The sequence below is a fragment of the Dipteris shenzhenensis genome, chromosome 8, assembly GCF_047967505.1.
Source record: "Dipteris shenzhenensis isolate YYH24624 ecotype China chromosome 8, Dip_SZ_1.0, whole genome shotgun sequence".
In the NCBI taxonomy this organism is placed as follows: Eukaryota; Viridiplantae; Streptophyta; class Polypodiopsida; order Gleicheniales; family Dipteridaceae; genus Dipteris; species Dipteris shenzhenensis.
The window spans coordinates 24,729,818-24,745,561 of NC_141603.1; the positions used below are offsets into that span (position 1 = coordinate 24,729,818).

Below are 15,744 nucleotides of genomic sequence, written 5' to 3' on the forward strand. Positions count from 1 at the left end.
CATTCACTCGTCCTTGGAATCTTCCTTGGTTGGAATGATTTCCTCTTTGTTGATGTTGTTGAGGATGATGCTGATGTTGACTTTGCTGATTTAGTTGCTGATGATGATCACTTTTCTGAAATGATCTGCCTCTACCTCTGCTTCTATCTGAAGTTGTGAATGCCTGATCATTAGAATGACCTTTTCGTGCTTGAATGGCCTGCGTCCTGAGTTCTTCACCAAGTAGGACTGACTAGAGCTCTTCCAGTGTTGGAATTTACCGTTGGATGGCAATACTCTCAACTAGATTCTCGTATCCCTCTCCTAGTCCATTCAAGATTACTTGAACCATTTCTACGGGATTCATAGTCTCTTCTAGTTGATTGTTGTAGTCTTTTATTCGGAGTACATAAGCATGACCTGTGAACATATCCCATGCTTTCTTTTATGTCTTGACTGTGTTGAGTTGTCCTAGCATATCTTGCACATTCAGCTTGATTCGATGATAGGCGTACTTGTCTTTCTTATCCCATTCTGCCTGAGCTCGAGCAATGGCAGGATCTACTATAGGTGCGAAAACTATTTGTGTAGCTGTAGATCCCACTGCTAGTGCTATGACAACAGGTGGAGTAGGAAGGTCGCCGCCTTGGTGGTCCCTGTGCCTTGGGTCTATGCTACAAGCAAGCAGCTCCCATTTCCTCGAGGTTGGAGAGGCACGTAATGCTAGCTAAGTGGAGAGTGAGAATGTTATGTGCTCTACTTCGGACTTTCTCTAATGATAGTTGTATTTTTGTGCTGTCCAGAGTTTACTAAACGATATGAGAATGTTGGACTCATCCCGCTCAAGGACACACGCAGATCCTCTCAAGGTCACATTGGTAAGTTTTTTGGATATTGTCTTTCGATGTTTGATTACGATTACGACTATTGACATTCAGGTAATATGTCAGTTTCTTATCCATTCGCGAGACTGATCCTCGACGCTAATATTCTCGATGTTTATATTCTCGGCATTATCTCGACACGCAAGGAAGGGCCCATTCCCTCAGATTATAACTCTTTGGGGAAGGAAACACGCCGCCTCCCTTTCCACACTATGTGTGGTTATAATAATTATATTATATATTATAATATAAATATTTTCAATTACTAGTCCATTAAAAAAATTGTTTTCAATCTGAATTCTTAGAACATTCCTCTCGTTTAATGCATGTTATCGATGCGAGGGAGCAAGGAAATCCAAGATGGATGCAAGATTGAAGGATGACTACACCTTTATTCATATGGTTGTAGTCCATGTGACTATTGTAAAAACTGCAACGAAGATCAATTATTGTATGGCCTTATTCATGTATTTGTTGGACTTCAGCTTCCTGACATTTGCAAGGAGGATCGGGTCCTAACGGACCCTGGGTCGGGTCTCGTATCCAATATTTTACTCTCTCTTTTCCTTAACCAATTGATAAAATAGTAGGATTCAGTTTCAATTTCAAGTTAGTAATTATTTGCTTTACGATGCCTTGCATTTATGCATAATACTTAAAGTAATGAAGTACGCATCTCTTCTCTCGCTCTCCCTCTCAACCCCCCCCCGCACGCACCCCCACACACACACAAAAACACTTCATTTCTAGCCATCTCTTGTGTTGCCTTCTTCTCCGAGAAGAAGCAAGGACCTTGGATCTTGACCGGTTTTCCAAGCACGACATGGATCCTCAGCCGCATCCCAGCATCAGCAACGTCTTGGAGCAAGAACAGCTCAAATGGGTCTTCGTTGGAGGCAAGGGCGGTGTTGGCAAAACCACCTGTAGCTCCATGTTGGCGATCCAGCTCTCGCAAGTCCGTCCCTCGGTCCTTATCATTTCCACAGACCCTGCCCACAACCTCAGCGATGCTTTCCAGCAGAAATTTACCAAGTCTCCCACCTTGGTCCAGGGCTTCTCCAATCTCTTTGCCATGGTTCGCTCCTCAGCTTCTCTTCCGACTGGGTATGATTTTGTGTCTTGAAATCGCCTGTTGTTTGATGTCTGCGCTCATAAATCGCAAACCTGGGGATTCGTTTCACGCAGGGGATGCTTAACTGCTTTTACGGCGTCTTTGGTGGCAGGAAGTCGATCCCAATGTGGAAAGCGAAGAGTTTGAAAATGCTGAAGCTGGTGGTTTTGTGTCTGAACTGGCCAACGCGATTCCAGGCATTGATGAAGCCATGAGCTTCGCAGAGATGCTCAAGTATGTTTCAGCTTATATATCTAAGATCTTGTTTCTATTCTTCGGATGTGCTCCAAAGTTTTATTTTCTACCAATTGAAGTTTGTTGACAGTGGACCTTTTTTAAAACAGAAATCCAAACGAATGAATCGGTTCTGATGACTCCTTCCTTACATGTTTGCATATTTATAAGCAGCTTTTGAATGAAACAGTTTCTATATTTTGGATTAATGAAACCCCGTTATGAGAACTATAGTGCCTTAATCTATGTGTTATGCGATATTGTAGGTTGGTGCAGACGATGGACTATTCAGTTGTTGTGTTTGACACGGCTCCAACTGGCCACACTTTACGCTTGTTGCAATTTCCTTCCACTTTGGAGAAAGGGCTTGGTAAGATGATGACTTTGAAGAACAGATTTGGCGGCTTGATCAGTCAAGTAAGATGTCTTTGACAAGACCTATGTGCATTTCGGCTGAGCTTGCAAGAAAGGGCAAGAGATATAGGAATGGTGTAAGAGCTTCACTGGGGAGCCTACGTTGCATGATGCCTGCTCCTGTTCAGCTGATGCAGACGGAACTGCTTGTGTCCAGGTTGCTCGCATGTTTGGGGCCGAGGAAGAATTTGGTGAAGATGCCATCATGGGCAAGCTAGAAGGCATGCGAGATGTGATTGAGCAAGTGAACAGACAGTTCCGTGATCCTGTGAGTAATTTATTGTTGCAGGCTTTTGGGACAATAATTGAACCGAAGTAAAAGGAACAGGTTTATCAAACCATTCTCCATATCCTTGCACAAGAGCGCCGTTCATTTGTTCTAACCTTCCTTAATACCGTGTCTGCCTTCGTCTGGTCTTTAGCAGGAACTCAGCATGAGAAGCCTGCATAACTGCTTGATCATGTACATGTGGGTGTGCGCATGCACGAAACTATGAGCTTACGAGCCTGGATGCTGATCTGGCTATCTATGCACACGTTTGAGAAAAGTAGGTAGAGATTTGGCTTAGGTAGGAAGTGGGCATTGTATGGCAGATGTGAGGTTTGTGCAGATGTGCAGCTCGTTCTGGAACTTGTGATATGTGCAGGTTGAGTCTTGACTTAATTTGAGCACGTGAGTGTGTGCATGCATGAAACCATAAGCTTACATGCTGACTTATACCCACTGTAGGTGGTCATGGATTCAGTGGGGATGTCATAGTAGCTAGGCCCTGCTATGCATGGTGGACTTCATGCTTTTTGGCATGGTAACTATCATAAGGCTAAATCAAATTTTTGTTTAGGCATGCCCTTGAAGCCACTTGCCCGAGTTCAATGCCTAAAAGGGCAGTTTTGTGTGCATTCTATCTGGAAATCGTAAAAAAGCAACTTCATGTACTTTGTCAAACACGTTTTGGTCTACCAGCTGCTGCTCTTTACTAGTCTTATCCTAACTATGGTTTCTTGAAGGTTCCAGTGGGTTATTGGGCCCTGGAGTTGAGGGCACTGGTCCAGTAGCCTCTGGCACAAATCCAACAGCCCGGGGCCCAGATTCGACAGCCTAGGGCAGCTATGGGAGATCCCGTGGCACTTCCATGGGGTTTGAGGGTCTTCAAACAGTTGAATATGTTCATGAATAGGAGGGTTGGCCCTCCATCTGCAATCACGACAGATTGGGAGCATTAGCAAGCCTGCAAGCAGCTCGGGGGGCAGATAGGTGCTGTTTGAGCGGTTCTCTACCCTCGTACAGTCCTGGCACAGACAGCGCTACCTCTGGAATAGTCCTTGGGGCCTGTGGGCTGGTCTGGAGCAAGAGAGCCCTTCACGTATAGCAGTGACAGAGCCGGGACAGATTTGCGCAGGAGAGGACAGAAATCATGATTTCTTGGACAGACCTCAATGTTGTAAGTGAATGATAGCGAAACAGTAATACCACCGGAGAGAGAGAGAGAGAGAGAGAGAGAGAGAGAGAGAGAGAGATGTATTAACATCCTCGTGAGGCCTCACGGGCCTATGAAACAAGGTACAATCAGAAAAAGTGCCTCTTACAAGCCACTATGGGCTGAGGCAAAGGGCTCGCTAGGGCCCTTTCATAGTGCTATACTAAGAAACTAAAAACGCAAGACTAGTGCTCAAAACACAAAAACTCAGAAATCCTGAGATGACAGGAGGTGATCGAGTGTCATGTAGCAGCTCTCTTGTGGGATGTGAAGATACCACGTATCTCCCTCTATCGGGTCGTCTCTCGCTGCGGTGAGGGGCGTGGTCTCTGTATCTGGTGAGCCATATCGAGAGTGACACCTCGGCTCTTGGGATGGACCTCCATTGTGCATGCTTTCGTCAACCTTTGCATCGTGTGTGGCCTTTGTGTCTCTGGCTCCACAACCATGTGTCATCTCTTACCGTTGATCTACTCAATCCTCGTACCAGCTAGCTCCTTCCTCCTCCACTCCACTATGTCTTGGGGCTGACTCAAATGCATAGAAGTCAGACATGTGACTGCTCGATCTATCTCTATCTCCTATGGCACTGTCACCTCTTGTTGTCTGATCTGTCTCAGTAGGATCTCTCTGTGTCACCGCATCTCGATGAGAAGAGACCAACACAAACCTGGTCATGAAAGTGGATCAGCTAGAGAGTGGCCCAAAACTGTGCCCCTCTTGAAAGAGAGAATAGAATAAACTGGGCAAGTGCATAGGAAGTGATCCTTTGTCTCTGTGATGTGTAGAGGTGGAGTAGATTCAAGTGTATGCTACAGTTAATCTCATCTCGTGGGATTAGGGGGGATGGCTATACTAGAAGGGGGGTCTCGTTCCATCTCAATATTCTGGGTATACTTGTGTACCAAGCCGTGTTAACCATAGTTTTTTCCATATGTTACCATACGCATACGTCATACGAGTATGGAAGTATGATTGGAGTATGGTTCAGTCCCTAGGGCTGAAACATATGTGACCCTAATTTTACTCAAAAACATTTAGAAAAATATACATTGTACACATTACATTGACATAGAGCTACAAACTTTCAAATTGAAACTTCAGACTTCAAACTTGTATTACTATTAAAGTCATGATTTATGAAAGTTCAAAGAGTCCAGCATCGGCCCTCCATAGACCAGAGTCATCTGGAATTTGGATTCCGATACATAGTGTCAATGATAGATCAATACTACACCAAACATCATGATCAAAGGTAGTAGGTAGTAGAAACTTGGAAGTAGGTACTACACCAAAACATCAAAGGCAAAACATCATAGAAGAAAAGGTTGCCACAGCCCGGAAATAAAGCTGAAAATTGAAATGCATCATGATTCACAACCGATGAAGCTCAAGCCTCAAGCTGCAGCCTGCATCCTCATCCTCATCCTCATCCTCATTCTCTTGCTCATCCTTATATTCATCATCATCTGCATCAATGCCATCCTCCTCCTCCTCCTCCTTGAGACCATTCTTGAGGCCAACCACAACGAAAGTTGGCCAACAGTGTACGGAGTACGGATTAGCAGTGTACGGATTAGAATAGTACTAAAAAATGCGTTTTTCAAGGTTTTGGCCAGTGTACGGAGTACGGATTAGCAGTGTACGGATTAGAATAGTACTAAAAAATGCGTTTTTCAAGGTTTTGGCCAGGCACAAAATTGATCCCCTCCCACAAACAAAACAAAACCCACCCCCCTCCCCCCCCGCCCCCGCCCCCCCCCCCCCCCCCAACACACACACACACAACAAAAAAACCAAACCACACCCAACAAACCAACCAAACAACAACAAACAAACCCCCCCCCCCAAAAAAAAAAAAAAAAAAAACCTTACGGAAGGCCGTACGTATGGATGGCGTACGAAAAAACCATTCGTACGCGTACGGATGCAACTATGGTGCTAACCCCTCTTTGCTAGTTGTCTGGATGACTCTAGTGCCAAACTTGGTAGTCTCCAACTAGGCAAAGCCAAACCTGGTGAAGATATATCACTGTCTGAAAGATGGAAGTGGTGTCATGGCAAAGTTTGGATGACTCTAGTGCCAACCTTGGTAGTCTCCAACTAGGCAAAGCCAAACCTGGTGAAGATATATCACTGTTTGAACGATGGAAGTGGTGTCATGGCAAAGTGTGGCTGTACTATTTGATGAGGGGTTGAGGGCTTACTCGGTATCATCTTGGATCCCAGAATCACTTGTAACCTCTTAAATCTCCGCCAATCAGTCGCCGAAAGATCACTCCCGAGTCTCGCTGAAGGCTATATACATGGCTATGGGCCTCACTCGTGTATTGAGCAGCCATCCCCTTCATAGGGGAGTCCTGAAAGTGTGCTCTCGAACCTCGTGTGTAAGTCGTGCCTTGGTTGCATGAGTCATCGTGAAAACTGGTCTCATAAAGGCTGTCTCAGATAAGTGTGATCTCCATTGGCTCCCCTTGGTGCCTATGAGGTGTTGAAAATCATGACCTTGGTCTTCTCAAGGTTGACTACCAAGAGTCTCTCCTTGCAAAAAACTGTTGGAATGGTCACCTCCCCATCTGTAAGCCCCCATATGAGGAAAGCATGGGGGAGGTAGACCTGGAGATAATGGGGCTGCCTCATGGGCAGCACATGAGCTGTCATGTGGACAGCACAAGAGACCTTGTGCAGGAGAGCTGGCGGGGGCATGAAGCCCTGGATCTGACTTGGCAAGACGGAATTGCAAAGCAGGCGTACGGACTGCAGCAGGGCCCTATGAAGGGCGCGATGACATCATCAAGGTGTACGAAACTGTACGGCGCTGGATAAGGGCCTGGCAGAGGCGCAACATGGCGGGGGTTACCAGCAGCCTGGTTGGCCAGGTATAGGGCTGGTAGGGCTGGTTCCAGCCAGCCTACCATGCCTAGAAAATGGCAGGGCAGAAGGGGGTTGGACCCTGCATATATAAGCCCTTGAAGTGAGGGCCAAAAGCCCTAGTTGTGTGGGCCAGGGGCCCTGGTTATGAGAGCCCTTTTAGGGCGGTTTTGCAGCAGCCTGGTCGGCCTGTTTGGGTCGAGGCTGCTGGTCGGTTTTTGGGGCAGGCCTTTGGGCTTATAAAAGCAGAGGCCCTGGGCCTCATAATTCATCCAACTATCCAGCAGGAAAGGAGCAGACAGGAGCAGCCAGAAGACACTTCCTTGGGCCTCACACTGGGGGTGAAGGAGAGTGGAAGGTGTGCTGCAGACTGAGCTCTAGAGGCTGGACCTTGGCTGTCTTCTAGGGCAGCAAGGTGTTGTGATCATTCCTTGGAGCAGCCCTCAGGACAGCAGACAGGAGCAGCAAAGGGGGAGCCTTAGGCCTACATTCAGGAGGACAAGGTGACCTAGGAGAAGCTGCAGACTGAGCTAGAGAGGTGCTGCCCACCTAGGCTGGCTTTTGGACAGCAAGGTGGAAGGGATCTAGACAGAGAGTCTACATATGCTCGAGGTGGAGCACGCGGGCTCAGAGATCTAGGAGTGCTTGACATTTAGTAGGTGAACCTTTTGGTATTGTATCCTGTCCTACTTTGTGGATGGACGGAAATATAAAGAGTTGTGTCTATATTTTTTTGTGAGCATTGTCTATTTACTGGCTTGCACATCTATGCACATAAGTTAAGAAGTTTGTGATTCCACACCTTTAGTGCTAGCCTTCATCATGGCTGAGTCTGCCCTTCACATCCGGAGTGCCGACAGAAACTCAGTACGAAGACTTTGTATAAATGGATGCTCAAGTATGTGTGGGTGTGTGGATTTGTATGTGTGAGAGCATATTTTTATACTATGGTCTACACCCACTGTTGGGCGCTGATGACGTCAGTGGGGATGTCATAGTAGCTAGTCCCTGCTATGCATGATGGAGTTTATGGTTTTCAACCTTGTGAGTGACTATCATGAGATTGAAACTGCACTATGTTGTGTTTTTAGAGGATGAGTTTGGGAATGTTCCTGGATTCATCTAGGTATAAGAAGTTTGTGATTCCACACCCCACATCACACTGTGTGAGCTCTTGGGCATTACTATCAATCTTCCGATGTGCGTACCCTCTGTTGGGTAATTTCTAACAAAAACCTCTAAGCCTCTAGATTTCTTTGTCGGCTTGCTGTCGACGAAGAGGATATGAGGAGTGTCATATGCGTACAACAATATCTTTATTATGAAATTAGCAAGCAGTGATCCCTCACCTCCTAGGTGATCAATGAAGTGTCCTTGCTTCACTTTGATCGTGCTCTCAATCCAATTTTACAGGCCTCTAGGAGCATGTACTTTCCCTGACTCATATAGACTTATCACCCCCCAAATCATGTCTCTTGGGATTTGCATCTCTTGAAGTCTCCTATTCATGCAAGATCGTGGGACTATTTCAAAGGCCTCTCGAAAGTCTTTAAAGTATGTGTAGACTTTCTAGGATCTCGGTCTCGCTTTCTTGATGACGGCCTATAGAGTGAAGATGTGATCAAGAGTATAATGCTTCCTTCGGAACTTGGCTTGTCCCAAACCCTGTTGTTTGTGTGTCTCTGTGTAGGTGCTGATCTCCCTCTCTAGTACCGATCCGTAAATCTTTGCAAATGTGTGACCAATCATGAGAGTGCAGTAGTTTTCAATGTTCATGGGATCCCTTGCTTTGTATATTGGCACGATGGTGGTGGTACTCCAAGCAAGGGGGAAGCTGTGGCATATAGCCTGGTTGAACGTCTGTGCTACAAGACCTCTTGTCCATGTGCAAAATGCTCAATCCGCAACCCCTCATGGTCTCGTGCTCCCAAGTTGTGGAGTTGATGTGCAATGCAGCTTGCACATTCTGTGCGATGAACAAGATGGATGTGGTGGGCCTAGGCAAGGAGGACATATTAGGTGGTGCATGGATCGGGATGTCATAGAGCGTTGTCGTGTATGTGTTCTAGACACTCGGATCCGTGATGGGGATAGGAGGCTGCTCCTCAAAGAGACTTCTGCATGCAATACTAGAGTCCCCTCCTCCAAAAGATCGGATCACCTCATCCATCCTATGTGAGAGGAAAGCCTACCTCTTACTATGTGTCAGGTGATGTGAGATCCGCTACGCCTCGAGCATCGTCAGGTTCCCCAGATCTTGCTCATGGATGAGTGAGATCTCATCTCGCTGCACCATGGATTTGGGGACATCTTTCCAATTGGGGGGTTTGATGTAGATCGAGTCATGGGGAATGATCTTGCGGCAGCATCTTGAACTAGTGTCTGAGGCATGGTCGAGGTTTGTATCATCTCCAAGGGACGTTTATAGCTCATGAGACAAGTGGCTCATATAGATTGCATCAAGGGCATGGCCAAAGTGTATCTAGACATCGGTGGGGGCAAGAGGATCTTGTCCTACGGTTGGCATGGTAGTTGAGACGTTTAATGTCATATAGGAGTGTTGAGCATTGAGAGGGGGAAGGAGGGACGGTAAATTCATGTACTGGCGACACAAAGGATGGGGAACCCATCAAGTAGTCCACTGTACTTGCCCCCCCTCCATGTGGGAAACAAGTGAGCCCTTTGGATGACAACCATCTTTGAAGAGCGTTATATATGATCAAGTCATGTACTACTTCCATCTTTAGTGTCGCTCATACTCTGTCACATGTGGTGTGTAATTTGAGTGCTTCACTGTCCCAAGCTTTGTTGGATCTATCTCTTGTACCTTGAGGTGGTTTGATTCAAGAATCTAGTAGACCCACCTATCTCTCCCCCGTACGTGCATTGAAGTCACTATAAGGAGGATCTCTTCTTGCCTGGAGAACTCGGTGATATTATCATATATCGTCTCGTATGGGCTATGACCTTCTGTGGTGACCTCACGTGCATAGGATGATGTATCCAGGGGAAGGTAGCACCAGCAATGAAAATCGGCCGTGCATGAAGTGACTGAACTCGTACCGATGTGTGCCATGCGTGCTCATCCATCCACATCATAGATATGAGCGGTTTCAAGTAGGATCTTAAAAGAACAGCTACATCTCTAGTTCCTCGTATCCATTGTGTCTCCTCATCTCCTTTTTGCGAGTCGACTTCCAGGTGTATCCTGTCACCATTGGTAGTCCTCTCTTTGTACTCTCACATGTCTTAGTTTAGAAGATGACATCTCTATCATTGTAGGTCTTTGAGAAACCGCAATTCCATACATCCACACTCAATCTGTTCAATACCCTCGTCTCATGGGGCCGACACGGTCATGTGCTATTTGCATCCCTCTCTCTTTCTGCTTTTGCCCAGATTATTACTTTGCTATCTTTGTATGAAGCCCACTTCCCCTCTTGTCTAGCTGCCATTACTCGGGCCCTCCTCTCCCTTTGATGCTTTTGCTGTAGGAGCGTGAGATCATCATTGAGGGTATGGAACAAATAGAGAGAAAAAGGCACATGAGAGAGTGAGTGCTATGCTAAGCTCAAGAGCTCAAAACAAAACTCGAAACAACTGAAAACTGAACCCTGAGACGCAGAAGCCGAAACCCGGCACCGTGGTGGCTCTTCGGTGTGGAGAGAGAGAGAGAGAGAGAGAGAGAGAGAGAGAGAGAGAGAGAGAGAGAGATTTATTAACGTCTGCAGAAGGCCTCACAGACCAATGAGACAAAGTATGCATCAAAAGGGAAAAAGCTACTTCATCTCCGAGGAGAGAGGGAGTGCACAAGGCATCTCCTGGAGAGTGCATAAGGCAACTTACAATTATTATAGAGCATACTTCTAATGCTATCATAGTGTGGCCTTCATTAGACTGAGAGTCTTTGGGCTTAGACTTGAATTCTTTAATCAATGCTTGTCCTTCCCGGTAGACTGCCCATTTTCCTGCTTTCCTGGCTTCTTTCACTTTGGTGAGTTCAATAGATCTTTGCTTGAGCTGAAAAGGAGTGAGTTTCTTAGACATCCATATCTTTGTGCCCTTCAGCTTATTTGTTTGTTGGAGAATCTTGACCTTGCTGCCTTTTCACTGAGAGAAACTTGTATCTGTGTCCCTTTTTGAGAGAGAGAGAGAGAGAGAGAGAGAGAGAGAGAGACGTGTAGGGTTTTCTTCCTACCATTTAAGACTGAGAATGTCCTTTACTTGCTATATGTGTGCAGGACTTGACCACCTTCATTTGTGTATGCATTCCAGAATTTCTTTCTCTGTATGAGACAGAGAGATTAGTTCAAGAACTTGCAAGATTTGAGATTGATACACACAATATAATTATAAATCAAGTTCTTTTTGAAGAAGGTAAAAAAATCTCGAGATCCTTTTCTCTTGCTTTTTACTATTGCTGTTTTGGACAACAATTACCTTGTGGAACATTTCGAAAAAAAGGGTAGTTGACTTGTAAGGCTTGTTGGACAGCCATGGAATCCAAGCTGTTGCGTGCACGAATGCGGATGCAACAAAAGTATCTTGACCAATTTTATGAGCTATATGAAGACTTCCACATCACTCAGCTGCCTTTGCTGCCAGAGGAGGTATGTTTTCTGTTTTGGTAGTTTTGGGTGATTTCTTGTGTGTTTTCAAGTGTTCATGTTTCTGCATGTGAGCATGCCTTTCACATATTGAGGGGTCATTAGGCACCATAAGATATGTAGACACATTTGGGAACTTAGATCAAGCATTTACACCAAGACTAAGATTATATTTGAGGATAGGCTTGCTTTCTAAGATGTTTCAAGTAAAATAGAACGCTCTTTTATTGATAGAGAATTCATATTTTAGGTGTTAAGGGCCTTGGATTGAAAAGCTAACCATAATACAGTTTTCAACAAAGTAAAAAGGTTTGACGTTCTAGCTCATAGGATCTCTATTGTGGCATATATAGGGAAAGCAAAGATAGACCACATTAAACTTCACTAGTATGCTTCTAAACAAGCCAACGGTATCTGTCCAAATGATTGGGTATATGAAACCGGCCTTAAGTAAACAAAAGGGCAGTGATCTTCTACTCAGTCATAAACTTCATAAATAGCCACAATGCAAGCTTCAGTCACTTCAACCACTTAGCACAACTTAGAAACAAACTTCGACAACAACAAAGGTGAGGCTAGAATGCCCCTGCTCAATGAAAACAGTACACAGTGCACCCACTGGCTTCAAATGCCTTGGTGCCCCTTACGGTATTTATTTAATGCTTCCGAAGGGAAAATGCTTTACAATAGGGGCTCACACCTGCATTGTTCCTCTTTGCAGATCCTCTACCTGTGTTCAGGGCATCTAATCCAAGTGCACCACTAGAATTCCAACTAGCAAGGCATACTCAGGCATCCACTTCTGATCTGACCCAACTGTGAGGCATTCAGGCATCCATTCCACTGGCAAACTGAGCTCAAGGCAGCCTCAAGGCTTTCACATGCATCCACAATATCCTTAGGCCTTCCACAGGAACACCCTTGCCTTGGTGCTTGTTAGAACCTGTAGGAGTCCTGAGAGGACTGCAAACAACACACATTTACTGCAAAAAACTCCAAAGCATGAAAGAAGAATGAAAAGCAGAACCTGGAACCAATTCCGGCTGTTTGTGACAGAGGGGCGAGCTCCTTCCTCGCACCTATCCTTTGTTCAGGCTCCGCGCAGGTTGCAGGTGGCTTCCAACAATCAGGATAAGAGAGAAATGAAGGTAGAGAGCGGAGGGTGAGCAAGAAAGCTGTAGAGGATCTCAAGCTTGCAAATCTGCCCCAGAGCTTCAGCACTGAGATTTGGCCTTCAATCCTCGCTTCAATCAGCATCAGCAGCCTCCTTGGGAACCATGCCCTTGTCCGTCGTACGGCCAGCTTTCAGCACCAAAATCTGCCTCGGGAGTCGTGTCACAGCCGTATAGTTGTCTCGGGATGCACGCCAGCAGCCGGGGCTGCTTCTAGAGCTTGTAGGAGCTAGGGAGAGAGTCAAAACAGCAGCAAAAAGCATAGAGCAGCAGCAAAATGCAACGAAAATGTAACAGGGAGCTTTTGCTTGACCTGCCAGCCTCCAGGAGGGTGAGGGGAGAGAGATGGTAGGTGGGGGAAGGGCATGCATACACATGCATGACAAATGGAACTTCTTTCTTGCCATAAGTCCTAACCCCCATACCAAGGACAACGTTGGTTGTCCTTGGGCCCAACTTCTTTAAAGCCTTTGCCCCTAGGAACTTCTAGGAAGTGTGCAGTTCCTCTATCCAGTCCGTCACAGCCAAACCATTACTACACTTACCCCATGGGTAACCTTGGGTTAAGCGTGGGTTGAATCACAAAGATACTTTTCATCATTTTTCACGTCCCTGTGATAGTATATGCAAAGCTGTATTTTTAATGGAGAAACATAAACAGAAGTTTATCACACATGGAAAACCACAATTCACATCTGTAGTCCTTTGTGGGAGGTTAATGTCAAGAGTCTCCTTATGTGTGCATTTTTGGGGCAATGGAGAAGATGTCTTCAATTGCTATATGCCTTATAGCGGGCTTTGCAATTATGCCCTATCTGGTATGTTTTTCCAAGTATATGTCCAAGCCTGAGGCTGGATTCTCATTGTGCAAATAAACATGTTTTAATGGCATTCTTCCTTTGGGTTTCCATAGTCTCTAGAGTCTATGATTCTAATATTGGATCCCGTCCTTCAGGTAGATCCTTTACATCCATTCCACCCAGACACCCAATCAGTTCCTGATTTGGATATGAGGGATCCCATGATGGCTTTGTGAGGAAATCTTTTGTAATCTGTTTTTCCTTTTGGACCTATGGTTGTATACTGGGCTTGGCAAATAGTCTGACATGAGGTCTGTACTTTTACTACCCATTCTGCTACTTTGGATGGTCTCCACCTTTTTCCAGCCGTCTATATATTGTGTACCGTATGAAGTAGATTGTAATTAAAGCTATGAGAAGACGTTCGCATTTTCCAGCTCCATCTGTTGGCCTTTCTGTATATTACTAGCATAGCCTTCTTTTCCACACATGCATTCCATTTGTGATTTTCTTCAAATAAATAAATGAGAGAGAGAGAGAGAGAGAGAGAGAGAGAGGCGTGCAGTACAGTATGATATATATATGGGGGGAGAGAGAGAGAGAGAGAGAGAGAGAGAGAGAGAGAATAATTTGTCTGAATGCTTTACAGGTTCGGGGGGTTGAAGCTTTAAAGTTATTCTCAACAAGCTTGACGACTCCCTACAAGGAAGCAAGAAATACTCTCACCTTTGAATTAAAAGGAATTGATATTGAAGAGCTAGAAGCAGAAGCCAGAAAGCTTAGAGAACATTTGGTGGAGGTTGAAGAAGAGCTTGAAAGACGGAGAAAAGGGAAAAAGGTTGTTGTGTAATGGCTCTGGAGTTCTAGGGATTGTTTAAGACACTGTAGTACTAGATTTGACTATGCATTGCAGGCATTGTTAGCAGATTAATTTATTTGATAAAACCACCACTAATATGCATTGCTATTGGTGGCCCACCATAGTGTTACGCTCACTGAGAGCTTTGGCTATTAGCTCAGCCTGGCCAATTTGGCCTCCATTCATATAGGTGAAAACTTTTTATGATGGTGCTAAGTATTTATTTTGAAGAGAACTCAGGGTTGTTTCATGCAGCCACAAGGGGGATACTACACCTTTTCTTTTGCAATGGTTGAAATTCCTCATGTCTGTATGAGTTTACTTTTTAAAAGACACTGGTTAATGTCTCCATGCTTTGGGGAACTGGACACTTCCAATTCTTGCATTGTCAGTGGAATTGCTAGGGATTTATCCACCCACACACAGCAGACCTCGGAGTTATTATATCATTCTTGATCTTGCTAAACAAGCAAAGACAATGATGTAACATCCTTGCCTTTTTAGCACGCAAAGGTTGTTGCCAATATACTCCTTTGTAGCGTTGTTACAGATTGCTAGGCATCAGTGTGTGCCCAGGGTTGAAGCTATTTTCAGTTCAGGTTAAGATTTGGTGAGCAAGCTTGCTTGGAGGCTCGTTTCAGAGAGAAATAAAATCGTATAGTCTTCACAAGCAGTTGTAGCTTGAATTAAGAGAATGTGGAGTACTTTTTGACTAGCCTTCTCTAGTGCTAGCCTTTGTCATGGCTAAGTCTGCCGTTTACTTTTGGAGTGTCGACAAAAACTTAGTACGAAGACCTTTGTATAAATGGATGCTCAAGTATGTGTGGATGTGTGGATTTGTATGTGAGAGCATATGTTTATACTATGGTCTACATCCATTGTTGGGTGCTCTAATGATGTCAGTGGGATGCCATACTAGCTAGTCCTTGCTATGCATGATGGAGTTTATGGTTTTCAACCTTACATGAGTGACTATCATGAGATTGAATCTGCACAATGTGTTCTGTTTTTAGAGGATGAGTTTAAGCATGTTTTTGGATTCATCTAGATATATGCTTTCATCATATCAGTGGGACATGCATATTTCACCTTGTTTTCGTCCATGTTGCAGCTTGTTGATATTGCGATAAAATCTTTCTATCTTAATTGGTGCGTTGTCCTATCAGCTAGATGGTCTAAGCACTTTTTTGCTTGGATGCTCGTTTGAGAGAGACTAAAACGAATGGTATAGTCTTCACAAGCCGTTGTAGCTTGAATGAAGATAATTTTGATTAGCCTTCTCCTTTAGTATTAGCCTTTGTCTTGTTTGAGTCCGCTCGACAACACATGTCTATA

The 15,744-nt window shown here is 44.9% G+C and overlaps 1 protein-coding gene across 1 annotated transcript; it reads left to right on the forward strand.

Annotated features, from left to right (window-relative positions):
* Positions 1–1,579: 1,579 nt before the first annotated feature.
* On the forward strand, positions 1,580–15,087 carry LOC147899319 (P-loop containing nucleoside triphosphate hydrolases superfamily protein). Its single transcript, XM_087378014.1, has 7 exons — positions 1,580–1,938; positions 2,087–2,208; positions 2,475–2,625; positions 2,780–2,890; positions 11,213–11,348; positions 11,466–11,581; positions 14,200–15,087. The coding sequence occupies exons 1-7, from the start codon at positions 1,687–1,689 to the stop codon at positions 14,398–14,400; spliced, it is 1,089 nt and encodes a 362-aa protein (XP_087234140.1). The 5' UTR covers positions 1,580–1,686; the 3' UTR covers positions 14,401–15,087.
* The last annotated feature ends 657 nt before the right edge of the window (positions 15,088–15,744 follow it).